The 23,501-nt window shown below is 45.4% G+C and overlaps 1 protein-coding gene across 1 annotated transcript in view; it reads left to right on the forward strand.

Annotated features, from left to right (window-relative positions):
• Nucleotides 1-1,270: 1,270 nt before the first annotated feature.
• Nucleotides 1,271-23,501, forward strand: part of SHROOM3 (shroom family member 3) — a 109,264-nt gene continuing 87,033 nt past the window's right edge. The window contains exon 1 of the mRNA XM_064710145.1: nt 1,271-1,445. Within this exon, the coding sequence (XP_064566215.1) occupies nt 1,281-1,445 (165 nt within the window). The 5' untranslated portion in view covers nt 1,271-1,280. The remainder of the gene's footprint in view (nt 1,446-23,501) is intronic.

Raw genomic sequence — 23,501 nt, forward strand, 5'->3', positions numbered from 1 at the left:
AATAAAAGTATCCAGAGTTTTGGTGTTGCTTCTTATTCCATTTATTGGAAAAGCGTTGGCATTTTCTGGCAATGTAAATGGGGAAAATAAATATGTCCTGGGAAGCTGGTAGGCTCCACACAGAGGAAAAGCACTTTATGAGAGCAGAATTATTAGCAGTGCTCCACTGAGCTGATTTGGAACAGGTCCATTGTGTTTTCAGCAACTGGCAGTTTGGATTGTTACAATTCCTTGGCAAGGACAATAGAAAGATGGTGGTTTCCGGGGGCATAATAAAAGGGTGAGCCCCAGCTTTGCACACTGCATTTTATAATTGCGTGCTTGATGTGCACAATTGGGCAGCACTGCCTTACTTGCCTTAATCCATCTCTCTCTCTCTCTCCCTCCCTCCCTCTCTCCCCCCTCACTTCCTCACCCTCCTTCAGAGCAGCAGTAGCTGCTGCAGCTCTGGCCGCTCATCGGGGAGAGCACCGAAAACGAAAAGAGCTCAGCTATCGCCTTAACGTTTTTCCCAGAGGATTCATTTCACCCGCTTCCCCAGCTTTCCCAATGGTTTCTTTTTCAGTCTTTAATCCAATAAGTATGGAGTTATTTCACATTTTAAACCCCTCTAAAGGGTTTTAGGAATGGACTTGCTCTCTCCCTCCTCCTCCCCTCGCCTCTTTTTTTTTTTTTTTTTTTTTGACAAGTCAGAAAATTGTGAAGTAAGCGAGCAGAGTAACTGAGAGCTGAGAGGGAGAAGACACTTCCATTCTTTTAGTGCAGTGGGCTGAGGCAAAAAGGCCATTGTAATGGTAAATCGCATGCAGAAAGGAAGAAAAGACTGATAATCAATCACAAATGAAGCATTCGTTTGGATTTTGGCAATTTACTGGCCGGGGGCTTTTAAATCCATAAACTTTTTCTCTTTTTTTTTCTTTATTTTTTTTTTCTTTCTTTCTTTTTTTGCCCCCATCTTTAAAAGCAGTTTTGATCTGCCTAAGGCAGGAAGAGAAATCTTTCCCGAGCTCTCATGCTCAGAGTAGCTGGGAATGGGGAGAGCTCAGTGCTGAAACTAAAATCCCGGTGGAGAAGCGGCGCAGTGAAATGTGGATGGGGCTGTTTTTAACCCATCACCTTGGACTCCGGCTCTGAAGCAGAACTTTCCACCTCAGGCTCTTCTTGTTCCTCCTGTTCAGGGATGACTTGCGGTGGGCTTCTGGGGACTTTGATTTCCGAGCTGGTCGTTCTGTGACTGCCTGAGTGGGTTTTGTGTTTGCCTGAGTATGTGATTAGGACAGATGAGGATGCTAGACAACATTAACAGCAGCATATCCCCTTCAGAGTGCAGCATCACCCACAAGGGAAGATACATCTACCTGGAGGCACTGCTGCACGGAGGTGCTCCATGGGGATTCACGCTGAAGGGCGGGCTGGAGCACGGAGAGCCATTAATCATCTCCAAGGTAATTGCTCTCGTTTTCTACGCCATGCAAGCAAGGTGGGAGTGGTGCCCGAGTCAGAGGGCAAGAGTTGTGGAAGTAACACCGAAATGTTATAACTGACCTTGTATTTGGTTGGCGTTTGAGTGCTGAGCACCTGTTTGAGTCAGCAGGTTTGCTCAGGGGCTGCGTATTTGAGAAACACAGGAGAGCTCTTGGCATTGTTGAACTATCCAAGTGCAGGTTTTGTCCCGCAGGAAGTGGCTGTATTTATTTCACTGCCATCAATGGGAGGGAGCAGGGGACTCTGGTGAAGTGATCTTGTGTCGTGAAGCCGTGCCATATCTGAGCACGGTCAGTAATCCATCCATCCCCGCCACTCCTGAGGTAAAACACCGTGAGTGCTTCCAGCCACACAGAGGAATGTGGGCTAATTAGGAGTGTGTGTGTGAAACTGTGCAGTAAACTCTTGCACCTCGTTGGTAAGTGGTTTGCTCACCCTGCTTAGTAAATATCTGTTAAGTATGGTACACCTTCAAGAGGTTTACTACTTAATGATTGAGTATTCTCAACAGGCAACTAGAGGCATAGCTCTCAAGGATGTTTTGAGGGGGGAAAATGGGAGAAGGAATTCCTTGTTCTCATCAGAACTGATGCTGAAGACCATGGATTTTCAAAAGCATCACCCTAAATCTTTGAATATCTAAAATATGTTTGACCTATGACCCTTAAACTGTTCTGAAAATAGGATATAGGTAATTCTGAAATTTCACCTCTAGTGGCTCCTAACCATATGTGTCCTGTGTCATCAATCTGGTGCATTCTGTGTTTATAGTGTGTATGTTAAACTACCAGTGCACAAACTGACTTTTGTCCAATCCTACTCCCTCCTGCAAACTGGGATGTATGTGGGGAATTCAATGGATCACAACCAGCAGCAGATACAAGAAAATGCTGATACTCAGAATCAATGTTGTTCAAATCCTTTGCATTTTCAAATTCCGTTGCAATTCCCTGTGCAAACACATTCACGTGAAGACTGTCAGTCACTGACGTAAATTAGTTATGATTACTACATTTACATGTTGAAAATAAAAAAGGGGGGTCCTATTAAAGTCTTTTCAGCGTAAAGGGATTTTAGAAATGTCACGCAATCATCCTTCTTGCATCTTTCATCTTCTTGGAGGCAGTTTGGCATAGCCACAGACACAAAAGCCAGCCTCACTGAAATGGTGGTTTTAATTTTTCTTTTATAAACACTTGGGACTAACACAGGCTGTTCACTGTTCCTGGCAGTGTTCTGCAGTTGTGAGGAAAGACTTTCTTTTTCCTCTGACATTCCTCTGTGATGTAAAAATTGCACTCCCCCCTTTTTTCATTTTATTTTTTTTTTTTAATTGGGGGCAGGGAGACAGAGAGGATGGGAGATGGCTCTGGCTGCTGAACATTAATTAATCTATGGGATTTGGTTTCCACAACAACCAAGCCCCTTAATGTCAAACATGCCTGGAGTGTGCACAGTGCCACTGGGAGCTGTATGATTTGTGCCTGCCTTTCCTGAAACAACACTGCAAAAATGTGCTGGGTTTTATTTTTGGTGGGGTTTTCCCTTTTTTCTCCTCGTAGTCCCTGCTTGGTTTGTGCTATCAGTGTCAGCATTTCAGTGTTTTGCTCATGCATGGGTGATGCAGAGCTGGAGAATGGCTGCATGTGAAAGCTCTGCTTTCTGGAATGCAGGCAGCTCCTGTTTCCTGGTTTCCAGTTTCAACTGAGAAATTCCTCTGGTGCTTCAATTCACTATGTGCTCCTCAGAATTAATTGCATATTACTCATTTAGCTAATTCAGCGTTCCTTGCCTGAGTGTACTGTGAAGTAATGAGGAACTGTGGGGAAATGATGAATTATGTTACAGATTTAATTCTGTACAAGAGTGCTTGGAGAATCATAAAAAGTTTTAGGTTGAAAAGGACCATTAAGGATGCAGGCACTGGGAATGATCCAACAACAGTTCCAGATAATACTACTAATGCTTTTTTGCAGCAAATCACTTTACACTGTGGAAAAAAAAAATAAGAATCATGCATCAGTTTCTAATAACAAAGTAATTCTTAAGATTCTTAAATGTTTCCCTGAGAGAAGCCTCAGAATAAAGCTTTGTGGAATCCTCCCAGCATGTTTTTATTGTACCAGCAGGAAAGAAGGGGAAGGATGGCAAAAGGTAGGCAGTTGCATGTTCCTTTTCTGCTGCACCTCAAGGAATTGCCCAAAACTCAGCAGCTAAAGGAGCACCAGAATGTTCCTGGGCAGCAGTGGGACAGTGCCCAAAAAGAGGCAAATTAACACCATGTATTTTCCTTTTTATATTAATTGTGTGGTACAGAACATGCAGTCAATGACATGTGGTCAAATAGTCCTTTGGCAAGAAGGTTCTCACGTTTTTAATTACTTTCCTTTTTTAAAAAAACAGGACACTTGCTTGTTTTGATTTTAGCATTTACACCCATTGGTGCTTAAAAAGTAACTCAGTGTCCTCAATGTGTCACTAAGGCTTCAAAATGAGTAGAAGTCAGGTTCCCTGAAGTGACCTCCACTCCTCTGTTTCTAGACCTTGGGTCCTACAGCTGAATTTCTGATTTTTTGTTATACCTGTTTGGTAATTTAGAACCCTGTAATTTTGGCCTAATTTGAGGATATTTGCTTGCAGTGGAAATTTCATTAAACAAGTGGTTTTTTCATCTGGAAATAGAACTTCAATGACAAATGCCACAGTGATACCAAGTGTTTAATAAGAATCCAATATTCTGTGGCCTCAAAATCATGATAATACCCAGAAGTAAACCCAGATTTCTATTTCCAAATTACTTTTTTGGCTCACCCTTAGCTGCAAAAATGCAAAAATGAAAGCCCTGACTGTTATAGGCAGTAAAGGCAAACTGGTAAGAGAAGGTAAGGTTTCATTCCCTCTCAATTTTCTCTAAGAATTTTTAACCTTAGGTAATTAATGTTAATCAGTCTGAACCATTTTGGAGCCAGGAGAGGTATTTCTGTGGCGTGTTTCTCCTCGCTACACAAACCTTTGGAACAGCTCTGGCTGTTGTAGGCCTCTGAAACGCCCTTTTATTTTGAGCTCCGTGTTGACAATGCTAACAAAGGAGTTGTTTCTCTTGCCTAGGAATTAAAGCATCCAAAGCCTTCTCCCTGGGATGGTGGCTGTGTGGGAACACTTTTCACATGCTGTGCTGGAGTTCATGGGCTCCCTTCACTCAAAAGGACAGGTCGTTTGCAGGGACCTCATGCCAAAAGCATGACACAAACTCTGAGGTTTACCTCTCAGCAGGGATATAGGAAGCAATAAAAGTTTAATAATAATGGGAATAGTTTGGGACAGAGCCTGAGAAATAATCTGGAATTCTTGTTAGGTGTTTAAACCTTGTCTGGAGCCTGATCCAAACTCTGATGGTTTGTGCTCTCAGTCAGTGCTTGCAGGGGCTGGACCCAGCTGCCTTCACAAGGCTCCCTTGCCTGTGCTACTTCTCTGGTATTTTTGGTTGAGGGAGCTCAAAGAGCACTTAGTGATGTGCAGTGGAAATTGTTCCACCATTCTTGACAAAACAAAACTCAAAGGGCCATTCTGTACCCAGCTGGTCCACAGACACTTAGCCCTGTCTGATCCAAACATTGGGAATCAGTGTTCTCCCAGCAGCAGGAGCTCGGAGCTTTCCCCTCTTGAATGCCCAGAGTCCCCTTAAACAAAATAAAATTATCTTATGCACTGACAGGCAAAGTTCCTTTGCACTGTTCCCTGCATCCCTTGGTGTGACAAGTGGCAGTTTAGGAACTGTTACCCTTTTCGTAGGGCTGCGGGCACCAAACCCATGGCCCATGCTCATGTTAGGGAGGCTTCTCTGAGGCTGGCAGAGTCATGAGAGACTTGTTGGCCTGGGCATTAGGGCATGAAACTGAGCCAGAGGCACAGTGACATCTTCTGTGATTTATTTGAAATTTATTGTAATTTTTCTTTGGACATTTCCACCCCTGTTGCTGTCAATATGGACTTTGTTTTTCTCCTTGCTGCTGAAGAATAGCTCAGGCGCGTGTTGTTAATTTTTGACAAAACCACCCCTTCTCACCCTTTATCTTCCAATTTTCTGCAAGTGGGCTGGTGATGGTGAGGGGTCCACGGTGCAAAATCCTCTGCTGGCACATCTGGCTCCTACTGCAGGCAGTGCACAGGGCAGATGTCTGATCCCAGAAACCAAGGAGATGTGGATGCTGCAGACTGGCAGCTGCCACAGTAACTGTGTGAGGAAGCAGCAGGCAGTTCCTCACCCCTCTTCCTGGCTTCCCAGGGCTCACATCAGGGCCTCTCCAAAGACTGCTGATGGCAGCACAAGGGACAGGATCCCTACCTTTTCTTAAAGCGAGGGAGTTGCTGCATGAAAAGGCTTCTATTGTCAGCCCCCCCATCAGGCTGCCGAGCATTCTCCAGCACAAAAAGACTTCTGTTCACTTCCACAGCACTGCATTAGCAGCCACAGGCAAGCCCAGAGCTGACGTGCGCAGGGCCTGTGGGCACTGCTGCTGCCCCAGCAGGGTCAGGGCAGCTTTCAGACTGCTGAGGGGCCCTGCCAGCTGTGCTGTGGTGCATCCCAGGGAGCCTGGCTGCAGGGAATACCGTGCTTCTCCCAGGCTATGAATCCCCAGGGGCGCAGACAACTATGTTGTGAATGTGCCTGTGGAAGGAAAAGATGATGAAAAGGATTTCTCTGTGCTGAGAAGGGGTGGGGATGGCAGCTGCCAGATGTTGGGGTCCAGCTGACCAGTCATACTTTAGGTTCCTCCTCAGCAGAGGTCAGCCCAAGCTGTGAGGTTTTGGCCTAAATCCACTAAATCCTCTGAAAGATCAGGTCTCCACCCCTCATGGCTGCCACAGGAGTTACTGAGTGTCATGTCCTCCAAAGTCACAGAAAGGTATAAGGGAAGAAAGGTTTTCCTCTCAGGACAGAGAGGAATCCTGTGTGATTAAACATAACACATAATCCTTAAGGTCCAGAAATGAAGCCTTTGTGAATCCTGCCCTGGCTTTAGCTTGCGTGAAAGATTAGACAGAAAAATGCCACAAATCCTTGGCTGTAGCAGATACAGCCAGAGTTGAGGTTTAAAAGCTGATCCTAAAATGAGACCTAGGGAATGCACTCTTTAACTCGGTGTTTGTACACAATAGATGTTTGCTTGTGAAAGGGTCCACTACTTTCAGCCTTTACCACAGCTCATGGGAGCCCAAGGCATAGGATGAAAACCCATCATTGATAATAGAGCTGGAGCTGAGCTAGTCTCATCTCAAATGTCATCATTGTTTCCCTTCGGGAACTTTTGAGGAAGCTCAAAATTGGGAAGCATGAATCCAGCATAGGTTTATTGCACAGGAAGTATTCAGCCAATGACAGGATCCCAGGGAGCAGCTGGAGCTGTGTCAGGAGGTGTTTGGCTGAATATTAGGAAAAGGTTCTTCACCCAGAGGGTGGTCAGGCACTGAACAGGCTCCCCAGGGCCTGCCAGAGCACAAGGAGTGCTTGGACAATGCTCCCAGGCACATGGTGGTCTTGTGCAGAGCCAGCAGTTGGACCTGATGATCCTTATGGGTCCCTTCCAACTCAGGATATTCTCTGAACCAGTCAGAATTGGGAGGGAAGTGGAAATGAGGTGAGTTGTAATTTGCTTTCCAACAAACTCTGGTAGTCAGAGGAACAAGTGCAGAGGCCTTTGAAGATAGACTGCTAAGGCAGAAAATTTCTGTGACTCATTTGTCTACTTCCAAAGCCTGGAGTGAATCCCCATCCAGGGGCAGCAGAGAGCATCCAAGGCAGTGCCAGGAAACCCCGAAAGATGTTGGTACCCATCAGTACCAACTGAGTACACCCAAGAGGTGGAAAAAAACTTTCCAAATGTTGTTTGTTTTAAGCAAGAGAAAGTTTGTGTCCACTCATTCACACAGCTGAACCAGAAATAGAGTTCCCATCTTTCCATTTTTAGCCAACCACTGCCTAAATCATAAAAAAAACCCCAACAAATAAATGATTCCAGGTTTCTTGGTCAACTGAAATTAGGAAAAGAACAACAGGAGGAGAACAAGAGCAGCTTATCCAGGACACAGCTTGTTAACATCCTAACTGGTATTCAAGCATAATATTAATTTTTCACACTTGCATTAAAAAATCCCACCAAAAAAAAATCGAACCCCAGTGAAGAATGATTCCTGCTGATAAGAAAATCACTGTGCTTAAATTCATTAATAGAATAGGCTGTGGGATACATTTCAAAGCACGGGGTGAGAAATAAGCTCCCAAATCCCATTAAGAAATAACAGGATTTATGTGCATTCCTCCCATATATTAACTTTCCCCTCTGGAAACATCTTGTGCTGAGCTGGTGCCATTTTTCAGGCAGGTGCAGTGTTTTGCAGTTCCCACAGACTCGCCAGATAATCTGGCAGCCTGAAAGCCATTGCCCATTCTGCCCACGAATGGGGATTTTGCGAGGCCCGGCCGCATGAGGAGCTTGGCTGGGTCGCACATTCTGCAGCGCTGCCGTCAGCAGCTCCGGCCTGTGCAACCCGGCCAGCGCAGATCCAGCACATCCCGGGGCTCACAGCCGCTCTGGGGAGCGGGCATTTGCTGAACGTGACATGCAGGGTGCCATTTGTGAGCTGAAGTCTTCAGGGGATTGGTTTGTAGGATCAGCAGGGTCTGAAAATTCCCCAATACCTGTAGAGAACTGCTGACCCCCTGAGAAGGGGTGTTCACTGTAGCTCTATTACCTTGTTTTTCTGTTGAGTTTGTAGGCAGTATTTATTTTCTCTATCATGGTAGTGGCAGCAGGATAAAGGTAAAAGCTAAAGAAATGTACTTCCAGGTGGTTGGAAGTTATGATACAGTCACCAGATGTAACTATAAAACCCCAAATGTGGGGATGGGTGAAGAGTGAAGCAAGAGTCTGCAAATGCAGCAGCAAGTTTACTACCTCATACAAGAATGATGATGAGGTTGCTTCAGATTTATGCATCATTTAATACTGGATTTTAAGATGTTTACAATGGCACATAATTGCTGGAATAATCGTGCCCTTGAAAACTTGCAGTAGTGCCAGATCCATTATTGCTTTCTTTTAAAATTTTTCTGTAAAAATACGTGTTCTTTAAAGGAACGACGCATTTAGAAAAGTGGATTGGTCCCCAGTGTCAGACCTCATGTTTTCATACACTGATTGATGACCACTCTTGCCAGTGGACTGAGATAGACCCACATTTCTCAAATACAGTCTCATAGAAACTGGGAAATGAGCTGAAGGAATCCAGACCAAAGATCTGGCTGTTTTCCATGGGCAAATACACGGCAAGACACATTTCAAGAGAGAGGCTTGAAATGGAGAGAGAAATGTGAAACATTTGGGCAGCGAGGGGTGAGGTCATGGGGGGAGTCTTCATTTTCTCAATGGTCCCTCTCCCCTCCCTCCTGCCCTGCTCCATTTGGTGTTTGCTTAAAAGCAGTTGCCAGTGTTTGTTGAATAGTGTCAGCACCGAAGGGATGCAGCCACTGACCTGACTAAAAGGCAATAGCAAAAGGTTAGCAGAATTAGTCTTGTACTGCAGACTTGTATTAATAGTTGTATTGTGGGGTTGTTGGCACCAACTCTGCAATTAAATAAGTTGTTGGCACTCTTCCCTAGGTTAAATTACTATGGCTGTTCCCCCTGCTTGCAAGTCAATGAATACAACACTTTTGGGGAGGCAAGTTCAAACATTTTTGTTCTTTGGGGATTCTGCACATTTGTGGTCTCAAGCTAAGAGGTTTCTGCTGGCTTTCCAAGCAGACCTCTGTTGTTGTTCTGTCTCTGCAAACAGCCTGTGCAAACTAATGCTGGAATAACCAAGCAGGGAAGGAGGTGGCTGAGGGAGACACCACAAAAGACTGATGGAGAAACAAATGCCCTTAGAAGAGGTCCTTGCTTTCTCTCCTGCCCCGATCCACAGATGTTTCTTAGCACTGGGCTATTGTTGGAGAGGATTAGTTTTCCATCACAGCTTCATCAAGGGCAACTTAGCCTTTTTGCTAGGCCAAAAACACAGCCACAGACAGGGGAGGGGAGGGACTGCCTGCTTCTCCTTGCCCATAAGTGCAGAGCAACCCCTTTGCCAGCCCAAGGCCCTGTTCCCTCCTGCTTTAGTCAGTGGCAGTCGGGCTTGGCCAGGGGTCCCCACACTCCTCTGTGCCATTCTGCAGGAACCACTCTCAGCAATACACCTCCACAGCTGGAAAAACTTTGGATTTTCAATTTATTAACAGTTCCTTCTACTTTGGGAACAGAAGTTCTTGTGCTTCTTTCTGAGCTGCCTCTAACGTAGCAACACATTGACCTGCCAGCAGCACCTGTGTCCTCACCTGCTCACTAAGGGGTACATCCAAAAATCGCTCTATCCTCCATGTAGTCCAGTCCCTGTAAACTCCAGGCACAAGAACTGCAGGTGCTTCAGTCTTTCTTTTTCTGTAGACAGCGTGGAAAGGCAGCAAGACCATGGGGAGACTGTGCTCTGTACAGTCTGAGCTGAGAAACCTGTAGAGAGAACATCCAAGATTTCTAAGAAACTGGTGCTGTGCAAAAAAATGTCTGGGCACAACTTTCATCCGTGCTTTCCTTAAGACTGGCTGTTATTTAACCAAGTGTTGGACATTAATCATGGACTGTAGTTCGAGGTTTCCCTGCCCAGCTGGGACATGGGCTTTTTCTGGTTCATATCACTGTCTGATGGAGACTGATGGAGAGTGAACTGTGGGCACACCAAGAGAAGCTGGAGGTTTGGAGGAAGGAGTAAGCAGAAACAACAGTAAGTACGCTTGGGTGACTCAGTGTTTCTATGACTTGTTGTCTATCTCATCAGCTGCTGAAAGAAAAGGTTCCTGTGCTGCTTGGAGCTGAAGAGAACCAGGGCGAGCATCTATTGTTCTGTAGGGTTTATTCTTCTCAGGTTGGGATCTTGTCAGCTCTCATTAGCTTAACAGGATGGACTGTGTCCCCCCTTGGATGGGGGAGTTTGCAAGGCAAAGAGAAATGACACAAAGTGGCTCAGTCTGTGGTCCTGCTCCCGCTGAGTCAGTGCTGAATCACTGACCCCTCGGGGATTCTGGGGAGAGGGTGTGATAGCCCTGCTCTGGGAGACCTCCTGCCTCTGATGATGAGATATTATAGAAGCTCAGGGTGGCATATTGTACTAGGGGAAAAATGTGATGCCACAAGCTAAATTCTGGTCAGGATAAATCACATGGCAGCAACAGCATTATCATCTTGATTTTTCCTGAGTCACATTAAGCCCTCTTTGTAATTCACAGGGGGGTTGTAGTCTGCCCCTGTACTTTTGGTGACTAGTTGTGGACCAAGCACAATCCTCAGTCAAATGTCTTTGCTTAGTTGCTGACTCTTCAGTACTCCAGAGTGAGTCTGCTTCTCTTTAGGGTAATTTGAAAATGGGGGCAGTATCCTGCCATTTCCAGCAAAGGCATTATCTTCCATCGTGCCTGTGGCCGTGGCATTCCCCAGTGACTGGAAGGGAGCATATCAATCCAGTGGCAATTGGAGCTGAGTTGGCCCCCTGCATCCCTGTGAGATGTCACTGACCAGCTTCACAGCAATACCTAGAAATCTGCAAGGTGAGATTATTGTGCCACAGGAGGGATTTAAAGTACTTCCTATCAAGGGAACTCAAGGCAATTACCTCTCTATATGCTAAAAGTTGGGAATGTGGGAACTGGGTAAGGAAGCCAAAGTTAGAGAGACACCTTTCTGCAAGGCAAGATGAGAGACTGGGCCTTTCCAAGCTCTGTAGCTATTCCTGCAAATTCCCAAGCCGAGACAAAAAGAAAGGGAAAGAAAAAACCAAGATGGATAAAAGGAAAGTGTGGCTGTCTCATAGCTGCTCAACAGGCAACCCTGAGATCCCTCTGGCAAGAGCAACTGAAGCTGAATTTGTCATTGTTTGGCTTGTGTCACCCAGCTGGTCGGGTCAGAGAGCTTCTCTGACCTGAGTCCACGAGTGATGGACGGGTCTGTAGCAGGCATTATCACAACATAATCACATGGAGAGAAAGGAAAACCCTGTGTGCCTTTCTTAACTTCTTCTCTCCCCGTTCTCCAAATCTTTAGGATAATACATCTTTTCTTATTTTACTCTGAATCCGTTAATGCTTCTGTTGTGTAATAAGGTTTTCACAGCAAAATATGGCCTGGAGAGTAGTAAATGGAATTCTTCCAAGGATCCCCAAAGATCTGCAAAGATTCTGTTGCACTGCTAAAGGAAGCATTAATCATGGCCAGAAATATTTCCTGCTGGGTTGCAGTATGCTTTCTGATTTCCTCTCTCCCTCAGGCACAAGTGGAAATTCCATGTGATAAGAAGGTGCAGGTTTTGGGGTTTTTTTGCTGGTTTAAGTTAGCTAAATTGGTTTTGGAATGGAACAGGGGGTCTGTAACTTCTTAGTGGTATTACTGCTCTTGCCAAAACTAACAGCGGCCAGGAAGAAAAATGCTGGAAACCCAAAGATCCTGGTCAGGAGGAGAACAGAGGAGGAATTTTCTTGGCCTGGTGGCTTATGAAATTCCTTTTCTCTTTCTGAATATCTGGATATATGTGTGTTGCTGGCTTGGGGGCAGCGTAGGAGATTTGGATTTGTGCATTTGGATCAGGCAGTGTCAGGAGTTTGGTTGTTCACTTGGATTTACAGTTTTTATTTACTCACAGCATATTGACCATGGCATGAATACTAATTTTTAATACATGCAAAGCTTAAAGAACATAGAACTATGTAATATTCTTGGTTTGGTGGTCTGTATAAAGAGAATGGTTCTTGTGGACCCTGAAACAAAATCATGGCAAGGTGCGAAGGATAGAAAAAAATGAGGGACCAGTGCTGAACTGACAAGTTTTGTTTGACCCTCTATAATAAATGCAGGGGAACTTTGAGATGAAAATTATCACCACAAGCAAACCTGAAGTATTCTACTTTAAAAATGTCAAAGCTAAAAGTTTCAACCCTTAAAAGCTATTCCTGCTTTCATGCCTGTTGGGGAGCAACACCCCTTGCTGCATTTAACCTGCATGTGGAAGCAGCCTTGTTCTTGCCACTGGAATCACTGTAGTTAAATGAGGGTACCCCACTCTTGTCTTTTAAACTAAAACTCTGCTTGAATGTGGAGTAATTTAGCTCTCATCCCACCTATGAATGACACTCCTTATTATCTTTGGGGCTTATTTTGACCTTTTGTCTTCAAGTGAAATGGAGCTGAACCTTGCCAGAATCCCCCTTTTAAGACCTTTTCTTAATAGTACAAGGGATATCTTAAGCTCCTAGGAAAACTTAGGTAGTGAGGCAGAATTTTCATAAAGGAATGGATGTGATAATATCACTGGATATTATTCCTGTACATGTAATGTTTCTAATGGAGAAAGATATTTTCCCTTATTATTGTTGATAAGTGGAGCTGAGTGAAAAATGGATTTTCAGGTCACTGGATGTTAAAAAAATATTTGCACTTGTTTCAGATTGTTTGTTTCAATAACATTTTTAGTTTTGACAATTCCCAGAGATAGCTTCAGCTACCAAAATCAAATCAAATAATGACACTCTAATTTAAATTGAAAAATTGTACCCTTTTTTGTTAAAAATAGTAACCTTCAGGCTGTTTGATTTTTAATTAATACCTTATAGGAGTCAGTGTGTGTTGGGAAGTGTTTTCACTATTAACATGACACCAGTTGGATTTAATCACCCAAGTCACATAGGCATTAGAAATGTTGTTGGGCAGTCATTAAAGCAAAGTAGATGAGAACTGGATTTGCAGGAGCACTCGGTGTCCAGAGAAGTTTCCCTGGTTCTTGTTTGAATACCCATAAAAAATCTGGCTTTGTCACTCAAGTTCCCTGTTGGCAACTGCTCTTATTTATTCACCCAGGGCTCTCACCCGTGATGCCTTTCCACCTTTCAGGAGGGGATATTGTGGCCCTTTGCCCATGAATGCTCCAATGCAGAGAGGCAGGGAGAGTCATCCTGTAATGACCACCATGCCCAGGCGTGTCAGGGGCACTGGAGTTCCCTCTGCCTGAGCTAAAAAGCTCGGCTCTAAGCAGAAGCTTGGATGGAACTGGGTAAGGCCAGGAAGGAGGCACTGCGTGCTCAGCATCTGTGCTTAACCTCCCCACACAGCCCAGGCTGCCCAAACCTTGTTATTTCAACTATTCCAAATCACTTATGAGATTTGTCTCTAAGTCCAGGGACAGCACTAATCCAGGCAAAGAGGTTTTGGTAGTGTAAGGCCTTGGCAGTAGAGGAGCTTGTGAGGGTGAGGCAGCTTTTCTTAAAGCTGGTGTATGCACACCAATCTGGTACTTGTGTGCAGTGTGAGCCACTGGCTTTGTGCATCCTACAAGTGTCTAAGGCTAGGCTGGACAGGGCTTGGAGCAACCTGGGATAGTGAAAGACGTCCCTGCCCATGGTAGGAGGGTGAAACTGCATGGTCTTTATGGTCCTTTCCAACCCAAACCCTAGGTGATTGTAAAATGGATATACCCCATAGGGTCCATTTGCATGGGAGCCATAGGTTTGGGTTACAGTGTCCCAGGAATCCAAACGTGCCTGTAGCTTGCTGCTCCTTGCTGGGCTTTGCTGGCCTGGTGGAGCGTGCTGTGGAGGTGGCAGCTACAGTGAGCCATGCATCCAAACGTGCCTGTAGTTTGCCATTCCTTGCTGGGCTTTGCTGGCCTGGTGGAGCATGCTGTGGAGATGGCAGCTACAGTGAGCCATGCATCCAAATGTGTCTATAGCTTGCCACTCCTAGTGGGGCTTTGCTGGCCTGGTGGAGCGTGCTGTGGAGGTGGCAGCTACAGTGTGCTGGTGAACCCTCCAGCAGCAATGTCAGCTGGAAGGTCAGAGTCTTGGTGTTCGTGCCCACCCTTGCTGTCAGCTCAGCGTTGCCCGGGCTGCAATTCCCGGCCCGTGAGGCCTCGGCGCCGGGAGCGGCCCAGGAGCCGCGGTGGTGGCTGTGTCCCGCCCGGGCCAGGCCCGGGTTAGCTGAGGACAGCTCTGCTGCCCGCGGCCCACGGGAACGGGCGGGCGGCGTTGGAGCGAGCCCGGGATGGGTGCGTGTGTGCGCTAATGAGGCCCAGGGGTGCTGCCAGCCGGGCCTCTGCGAGGGCACTGTGCGCATGAGTGCACCAAGAATGCGCCGGCTATTCAGCGGTAATAAGTTTTTATAAGCACACGTTTCTGACCATGTCAAATTTTGTACCCATTCAGCTGCTAAAATCCATGGAATTTGACACTGGGGAAACAATCACATTTGAGAGGAGCTTGTACAAAGGGGAACTCACATTGCTTCCCAGCTAGAGCCTGAGCAGTTGATTGGCTTTTCTAACACAATATCACACATTTATTCCTTAAGCAAGATTAAAAGTTTAGAAGAAGAAAGATTAGTCAGCAAGATTAGAAAAGAAAACATTCTTAGAGAGTTGTATTTTCCGTAAAGAATCATCTGCTCTCCACAACTGCAAAAAAGTAAAAGGACATTTTTTTTCTTTCACAGTTTTGAATAGCAGAGGTCTACAAACACACAAATGGGGCCTAGTCCATTCTCAGCTCACAAGTCACGTTATTTTCTCTAATATTACCTATGTGGGTAAAGTAAAACAAGCTCAAGGGAATGATTAAAGTGAACAAACAGGAAAGAGTCATATTCCTGGAGGTCCTGGTGTTCCAATAGCTAGACAACAGCAGCAGATGCTGATGTGCCCAAGGGGTTTCCACACTGACATGAGGGGAATGCAATATCTTCTCCACTATAAAAAAATATACAATTTAAATAATGGAAAATCACTGGTGAGAGAGACCCAGTAAGCATCAAGGAGTGACAGCCACCACCACTGCACTAGCAACAAGGTTTCATCCTTGTTAAAGACAAGGAAGGTTCTTAGGTTGGCTCTTTGCCTTCCTGGATGAAGTGCTGAAGTACAGGAGATGAAGTCTTATTTCCCACACTGCTGGTGTGATATCAGTTTACCACAATAACTGCTCTCTGGAAAAATAAACATTAGCTCAGCAGAAGGCAAACTGCAAAACACAAAGAGATGGAATATTAAGGAAATGGTGAGCAGTCACTTGAGCTTGCAGAGGAGCACTTAACTTTCTCACCCCAGGGGCTTGAGCGAGGTGAGAGGAGTTCCTGGGACTCATTAACCACAGATCCATTGTTCATTGGAAGCGTTTGCTGTGGGGTGATCGATACTTCAGAACCTGCGTGGGAACTGACCGGAGATTACGAGCAAATAATAAAAGTGAAACCAGCTTACAGGCCTGATCCTTCTGCGCTGTGCCTTTGGGCAGGTTCATTCCTGGGCAGTGAGGAAAGCAGAGTGCTTCAAGAGAAGGGGCCCTGCAGCAGGACCAGGGAGCTGCTGCTTACAATCCAGCCCTGCCTCGGCCCTCACTTGTGCCCTCTGTTACCTAACTTCTGTTTTGGGGCCGTTTGAGGTCTTCCTGCTGGCACACAGGAGGTGCAAGACAAGAGCAGACACATAACACAGTCTTAGGTGTAGGTGATGGGAATAAGATGGACACAAAGGGCTTTTTGGGGTGTTGCACAGCAGGGGCTTTGAAGAAATACTCTTGAGTGCCTCTGTGAGGAGAGTGATGAACCATCAGAGTGGTAATCTGCTCTTGGAATTTCCTGTGGTAAACCTGGAAAGAATGAGTGAGGTGTCAGCAGTGTTTCCTCTGCTGTGCCCTGATGTAACTGGGGCAGAGTTTGGTTCTGGCTATTTAAGTGTCATGGATGAGCATTATTATCTGCCTGGAGAAATGGAGACATGACAGCAAAGTCATCCAAGGACACCCTTGGGAGCTGGCCAATATCCCAAATCTGTGCTGTGGCATCAAAGAACAACACTTTTTATCTGGGCTGCTTCTCTCCAAGAAGCAGGGGAAATAATCTCTCCTGCCCTGATACTCCTTTGCTTCACACCTCTCCTGCTTTTCCCAGGCCACAACGGGACTTGGAATTAGCTACTGATGGGAGAAAGAGAAGTGAGTGCTTTGTGTGAGCTACAGAGAGGGGATCTTTCATAGGACAGTGTGGCCAGGCCTTAGGAAATAAATTATGCCCTTTTTCTTTTGAGTTCTGGAGAAGAACTTGTATGATGCTGAAGAGCCACGGGACCTCTTTCTCAGATCCTGGTTCAATATTGCCTTCCCCCTCATTCCCAAGAAAGCTCCCTGATTCATAAAAATCACCAGATATAACGCATGGAGCAATGATTTCCAGAGGCCAGTGCTTTAGCTGGTGTAAATAAACACATTTGTCATACTGGAACAGCACCAGGATCTCAGCTGAGAAATTGCCCTGTGTTTTTCTTTCACTGGAGTGAATAATGTGTCCCTAAGGAACAAAACAAATTACTTAGGCATATTGCTCTGTCACAAGGAAAAGACCCAGGAATTCAGGTAGGCAGGGTTAGGCATAAAGCTCAGGCACAGTGTTCAGCATCTTAGAACAGAATTTCATGTGCTGCTTCAGCAGGACATTCAGCTGCTGAACTGACATTTTGAAGAGAAGGAGACAAGGAAAAAATGCAGAAAAACTTTAAAAAATGCATCAGGTTATTCAGTCCTTGTGCTGCCCAAATAGCAAGCCACACAGGTTTTGTTCAGAGTATACTCAGGAAAGCATGAAGAACACTTCTCATCATCCTCCCAAAAGAGAAAGGAGAAATATCTGTTGGCAGACATTTGCTTCAAGATCAGCCACTTCCATCTTTGCTTGTGAGATTGGAAGGGATCTCAGAAGAGTCTGATTAGGCGGCAGGGTGGATCCTTGCAGAGTTGGAAAAAAGGTTTCAAAACTGAAAGTTTCTAAACTCCACCATGGATGTATTTCCACAGTAGGAAAATCTGCGTAATGAAGGGTATTAGACAAAAGTATTTTGGGGAGCTTTGACTCTATATATTTCATGGCTTTCATTCCCTGCACACAATGAACCATCTGCATTTAGTGAAGTCTGTGCCCAGCTTCTAAACCTTCTGCTGAGGTAATGGAGCTAGACCATGCCAGACCACTAGATATTAAAACTTGGTCTGTGTTTTTGGACTGATAAGGGAAATGTTGTGTTAACTGCTTTAATGCATTTTCCTATCACATTGCGTCATCTATGTGCATTTATTCATTCATTGTCAATCAAATAGTCAAATTCTGGTTTAAAAAGTAGTATTTTAAAATCTGCAAAGAACTGTATTGACATGTCATGCTTCGGTACTTAACTCCAAACAGATTTCACCTGTGCGCATTTGGGGACCTGGGCCTTTATTGTTTTCTTCCTGAATTAAATAAGCTTTTATGGGACAAGTAGACACCTAAACATATTGCTAGCATTTCAGCAAAAGCCCTTGTCTGAAACAGTACTTTTTAAACCAAAGGACAGGGCGGCAATTTTGCCAGTGTTGTACTTTTTTTTATTGGGCTAGGGAGAAGCTATATTTGGAGTTGCACTAAACCTGCAGGTTCTCTGGCTGTGTTTCAGTCTGCCTTCCAGTCAAACTGGCATTTGTCTCCCAGTTCCAGAAATGTTACTGTGATGATGATGTGTGAAATGGAAACAAGACAATTAGCGTTTCAGACACGCCAAGCTGGCACTGGAACCAACTTACGTGAACTGTGAGGGAACAAATCTGACGTGGAGCCCATTCAGGGTAAACAGCAGTCTCAAAAGAGCAGCACGCCTTTATTTTCTGATCACGGTGGGTTAACAACTGCTTGTTAGTCCCAAGGTGTTCTCTCCTTCCCCACATCCATTCCCTGGGAGAAAGGAATGGGGTTTGCCCTTATTACTCAGATTACGAGTTTTGACCATGAAGTGATGAAGCATATGCAGGGAGCTATTAAAGCTTCATTGGCAAGTGGCAGAGCAAAATTGTTCAGGGACTGTGAGCACAGGAATGGATGATAAGAGCCTTTTCATTTATTAATCACTTTAATTCACATCTAAAACTCAGCCAGCTGAAAAATAACCAGCTCTGGAGAATGGGCGTGTAGAGCGCAGCATGGTCAGCTCATAGCTCGGTCATGACATCCATGTTTTACTGCTTGTACTTTGGGAGGCTGTGCCAGGATTAATGACTCAGGACAATGCTGAGAAAATGTTCATTATATGAGGAAGTTTATTAGATTAACTGACTAGGAGACATTTTGTGGAGATCTTCGTGGGGATGCTGCCAATCCCATGTTTTAAATGGAATATTAAGTGTTTTCAGTTGAACTACAAAAAACACATCACCGGTAGCTGGATGCTGAAGGGAACACATTAAATTGAAGGTGCAATTTTTATTTTTAATTATTTTTCCCCCAGAAAAGGAAAGTTTCAGATTGGTTTATGCAGGAATTACCTACTCATGAACCTGTGTTATCATGCTGAATGTTCACACATTTAACACTTTTTTAGCTGTATTCTAAAAATCTTCTAAGGCTTACATCCCCTGTAGTCCATGGAGATGGAGGTGGCAATAGATACCTTGGGTAGATGGGATAGCTGGTGCTGGGAAGCTTGTAAGCTCCCACAGCCTTGGAGGAGGAGGATGTTCATGGTGATGGACACCGTGTTCATTCTGTCCTTGCACCAGGGTTACCCTTGCTGCTACTTGGAGTCGAGGGAGAAGGAGAGGGTTTAAAACATTTTCGTTCATTAAAGTATGACAAAAGACCTCATTCTGCCCAGGCATGCAGCCCACAAAGCTGTTTAGGGCCTGAAAGAATCAATTGAGGCGATCCAGCGGCAGCAGGACAAAAGACCTGGGGCAGTGTAATTAGCTAAGTACTGCATGCTGCTCCTTCAGTCCCCTCTCAGTTAATCAGTCAGGACAGGGATGGCTGGGTGCAAAACACCACTGAGATCATGCACTGGCCCCTGTCGCCTGGGCTCCTCTGAAAGCCATGGCTGGCTCTGGGGTTTGTAGATTTTATCAGTGATTGAAACCTGCTTCCCCCACAGATGGACATCCACACTTGGCAGTTCTTGTGACAAATGGTGACAATGCCAGCGGCAAGTAGAGAGGAGAGTCTCCATCCCTGCATTGCACACTGTTTAGCTCTGAAGACAAACACCAGCACAGAGTTACATCTGCAATTTAAGAGGAATCTCTAGAACCCAACAGGAACAGCCAAGAGGCCACCATAATCACTGTGCCGTTTTTGTACTCAGTATTTTGTCTCTCCATGCAGTGAAGGCATTAATCCTGACCTCAGTAAGGGCCACAATGCAGGAGAGATCAAACTGCTCAGGCTTTGTTCAAATCTGGGGGTCTGTCCTGTCAGCAAAAGGGAGATTCAATCAGCTGGCTCTGTTCCTAATTCAGCTTGAGGAACAGATGCTGGGATTTTACTGGAACTGGTGCTCTGTGCAGCTTTTCAAAGGGCCAGCACTGTACATTTTTAATTATTATGTTGGCAAGGGTGAGAGCAAACAGCAGCAGTTTACTATCAGTGCTCCTCAAAGTCTGCTAGGACAGCTGGAAACTCACACTTGCAGCCTTAAGGTTTGTTGTCCCATTTCCCAGTGGAAATCTCCTGCCAGGCCCTTTGAACCTGAGCTGGCCTTCAAAGCTCATCCAAGCTTTTCACAAGTCCACCACAGTCTGCTTTGATACAGACAAGGCAGTGCTTGCTTTTCACGGCTGACACAAAGACACTTCCTCAGAGAGCAGCTTTAAAAATTTGGAAGCCTGGAGGAAGGGTTGCAGCTGGCCATCTGTAGCCATAGCAAAGGAAATATCCATCCCAAGCTCTCTTACAGAGGCACATGTTCCCTGAAGAATCCTTCTGTGTTGAGATAATGAGTGATGAAGGGACCCCAGGCAGTGCAAAGGAGAGCTCTTTATTGCCAAAACCGTGCCAGTTCATGCAGTTTCAAGGCACAGCAAGCCCAGGTGAAGCAGCCAGCATTCACCACTATGTGGTCTCTCACATCCCTCTATTCCAGCTGAGTCACTCCCTTCTCCTTAGCCTAAGGAACAGGCCAGAGCCCTGTTGCAAGGCCTTCCCTTTATAAAGCCTTACCCATCAATAACACTTCTGTATAGGCTTCATCCTAACCCCATGAAATGAAAAAGGCATACACTGAATTTAGCAATGCCTGCTCAAATCCCTGGAGGGATATTAATAAAACTAATTCCAAACAAAGTAGTGTCTGCCACACTATTTCTGCTTTGAGGTTTCCAGTGAACTTTTTGTTCTTTCCTCTTGGAACTTTTACGCAATATTCAAGTTTTCTGCAGCTTGTTTGTCTCAAAGCTGTTGTTGCAAAATTGTTTGCCAGAAAGGACGTTGTCATCATTCACAGGACCTATTTTTAAATTCCACCAAGATTCCTTAAGTGAGAATGTTATCCCAGAGAACTGTACATCCCAGAGAAGCTGTGGAGCCTCTTGGAGCTGAAACAATTGAGCACATTCACTGAAGTGGCCGGGAGACCATGGGGAAACAGTGTCGCTACCTACACTGGAATTTGGCCAGCTGCCCAGCTGCCACTAATGCCTCCACTCTTTCAGGAATGTCCTGGGATTTTCATTAATGTGTAATTCAGCTTATAAAAACATGTGCCTGCTGCCTTATCCCCTGGAGCTATGGCAAGTAAAGAAATGCTGTTTGGCCTCTGTGTAGTGGCTGCCTTTAGCAGGCACATTCCCTTCCTTTCTAGTTATTCCTGTTCCTCTCCTTCCTCCTTCCAGCCCAGGATGTGAGGGTAAAGCTCACAGTGCATTGTGTAAAAACGTGAAGCAGGAATATGATTTTTTCAATGCTTAAGGCTGAAGCTAAGAAAACAGAAGGGCTATTTTTACCCAGAGGTTCATCATCACCACATCTGTAACAATACCTCCAGAACCTGGCATTATGTGCAAGAAGAGAGGAGGGCGGCGAGCCAAATGGCCTTCTCATGATGCAGGAGTTGGGGCTCATTTTGAGCCAGATATAAAACTGGAGTATGAAATCTTTGTAATCCAATTCTTTCCTGACATCGGGGGCCTTTCGCTGCTGAGAGCTGAAAACATCATTTCTCATTGCCCTCGTTAGTGGGAATCTCGGAGCTGTTTCTTCCGTCAGTTTATTTTCAATGACATTTTTGGAAACAGAAGAGCAGCAAAAAAAACCCCTAACAAACATGAAGAGAACTGTGAGAAATCAGGAAATGGGGCCAAGTGGAGGAGAAGGCAGGAAGGGAATGTGTGTGTTCAATTTGTGTTTGCAGTGCTTGTGTGGGACTTGTCCCTGGCACAATATGGTAAAACAACAATTTGAAACCCTTCCTCTAGAAAGGAATGCACATGTCATCCTGGAGATGCAGGGCAAGGTGTAAATCCAAAGCAAGCAGGAAGGAGCAAGACAGCAGGCAAAGTGCCTGGTGTTTTTACAGGTCTATTTACCTCATCCATCTCCGTGGCACCTGACAGCGCTGGAAACTTGGACCTGCTTCAACCTGAACTGCAGCTGAATCAATCTCTGTGTCTACTGCAGCTAAAAATAGTTTTGCCAAAAAGTGTTTGGCTTGGTAAATGAATAAGCTTGGAAATGCAGGTATAAATTCCCCTCCCTAAAATGTCTGGATAAGGCATTTCCAAGCAGGATGTGGCCACTTCAGAGGATTCAGGCTAAGAAAGGGAGAGGTGCTGCAGGTGGCTGTGAGAGTGGCTTTAGGGAGCACCTGTCCCTGTCACCCATATCTGAAGGGACTGTGTTAGAGGCAGAACAAAACAAATGCCTTTCTTCTCTCACCCTGTCAGTTTCTGCAGGATTATGTCCCTATCTGCAGTATAAAATCAACAAGAAAGTTCCCGGAATGCTCTGAAATGCCTTGCTAATCACCAGCTAAGCCTGCTCTTATCATCTTAGTTTCCAGATTGCTCCAGCATTTCTTGAGCTGGTGAAAAACCCTCCCATGCAGGTTAAAGACATTTCTGCTGACATGTGGACAGGGAATTTCAGGGGCTTTTGGGCAGTAGTTAAAGAATTGACACGGAGCACGAAAAAAATTAATTCAGTGCTTATTAACATGAATGTTCAATAATTTTTAGCAGCATAAGGTACTTTCAGGACAAACTCCTAGGGAATGTGCTCTGAGCCACAAGGTGAACGATATTATCAGGAAAAACAGAGCTCAGAGATCATGTCTGGCAGAGTGGGAAGCACTGAAAGATATCAGCCAGGCAAGCTAAAGGGGCCAGGACCCCTTCCCTCTCATTTTGTACGTGGACAGAGGACTGCAGCCTCTCCTGATGAGCCTGCCTGTGTTTTCAGAATTTAAATTGAGGAATAAGGTAAATACCACTTCTTAAACAGTTTATTCTCGCTTTCCCACATAATAAAATTTATTCAAGCACCTGCCTTTGAACCTTTCAGGTACTTTCTGTGGCTTAAGCGCAGCACTGCTCTATTTTCACAACACCAGTAATAACTGAAAAATTATTTCCTCTGAGAAATGAGTTCCATGGAGAAGCAGTTGTTCCCCGGAGCAGCCGCGGGGTGACAGCAGAGGACAGGGAAAGTGACCGCAGGCCGAAGCGGCCACGGCTGGGCATCCCTCACAGGGAGATCCTCCCAAGCGCTGCTCCATCTCTCTCCTGCTCTCAGGAAGACCAGGAGGCACCTCAAGACATCCAAACGACCAGAGCAAGAACAGGGGCTTCATTTCCCGTGCTCTTTTCCATTTGGAGAGCCTGCTACACAGAAATGCCCGTTCTATAAAACCAGCTGCTGCACTTGGATCTGTGGAGCTGACCATCCCTGGAGATCTCAGAGGACGAGTCTGCCTTGGAGACAAAAGAAATGGAAGAAGGTGGAAGGGAGGAGGGGTGACAAGCTGATCTGCAGGCAAGGAAAAGCAATCTCCCGGGCCGCGAGCCTGGCATCTTTCATGGGCACTAAATTCGCTTGAGAAGAACTTACAGTAATTACAGAAGGCTGGGGGAATGAAGAAAGGGTTTGCCAGGAGTGATGTGATGA

The sequence above is a fragment of the Zonotrichia leucophrys genome, chromosome 4 (genome assembly GCF_028769735.1).
Source record: "Zonotrichia leucophrys gambelii isolate GWCS_2022_RI chromosome 4, RI_Zleu_2.0, whole genome shotgun sequence".
Classification (NCBI taxonomy): Eukaryota; Metazoa; Chordata; class Aves; order Passeriformes; family Passerellidae; genus Zonotrichia; species Zonotrichia leucophrys.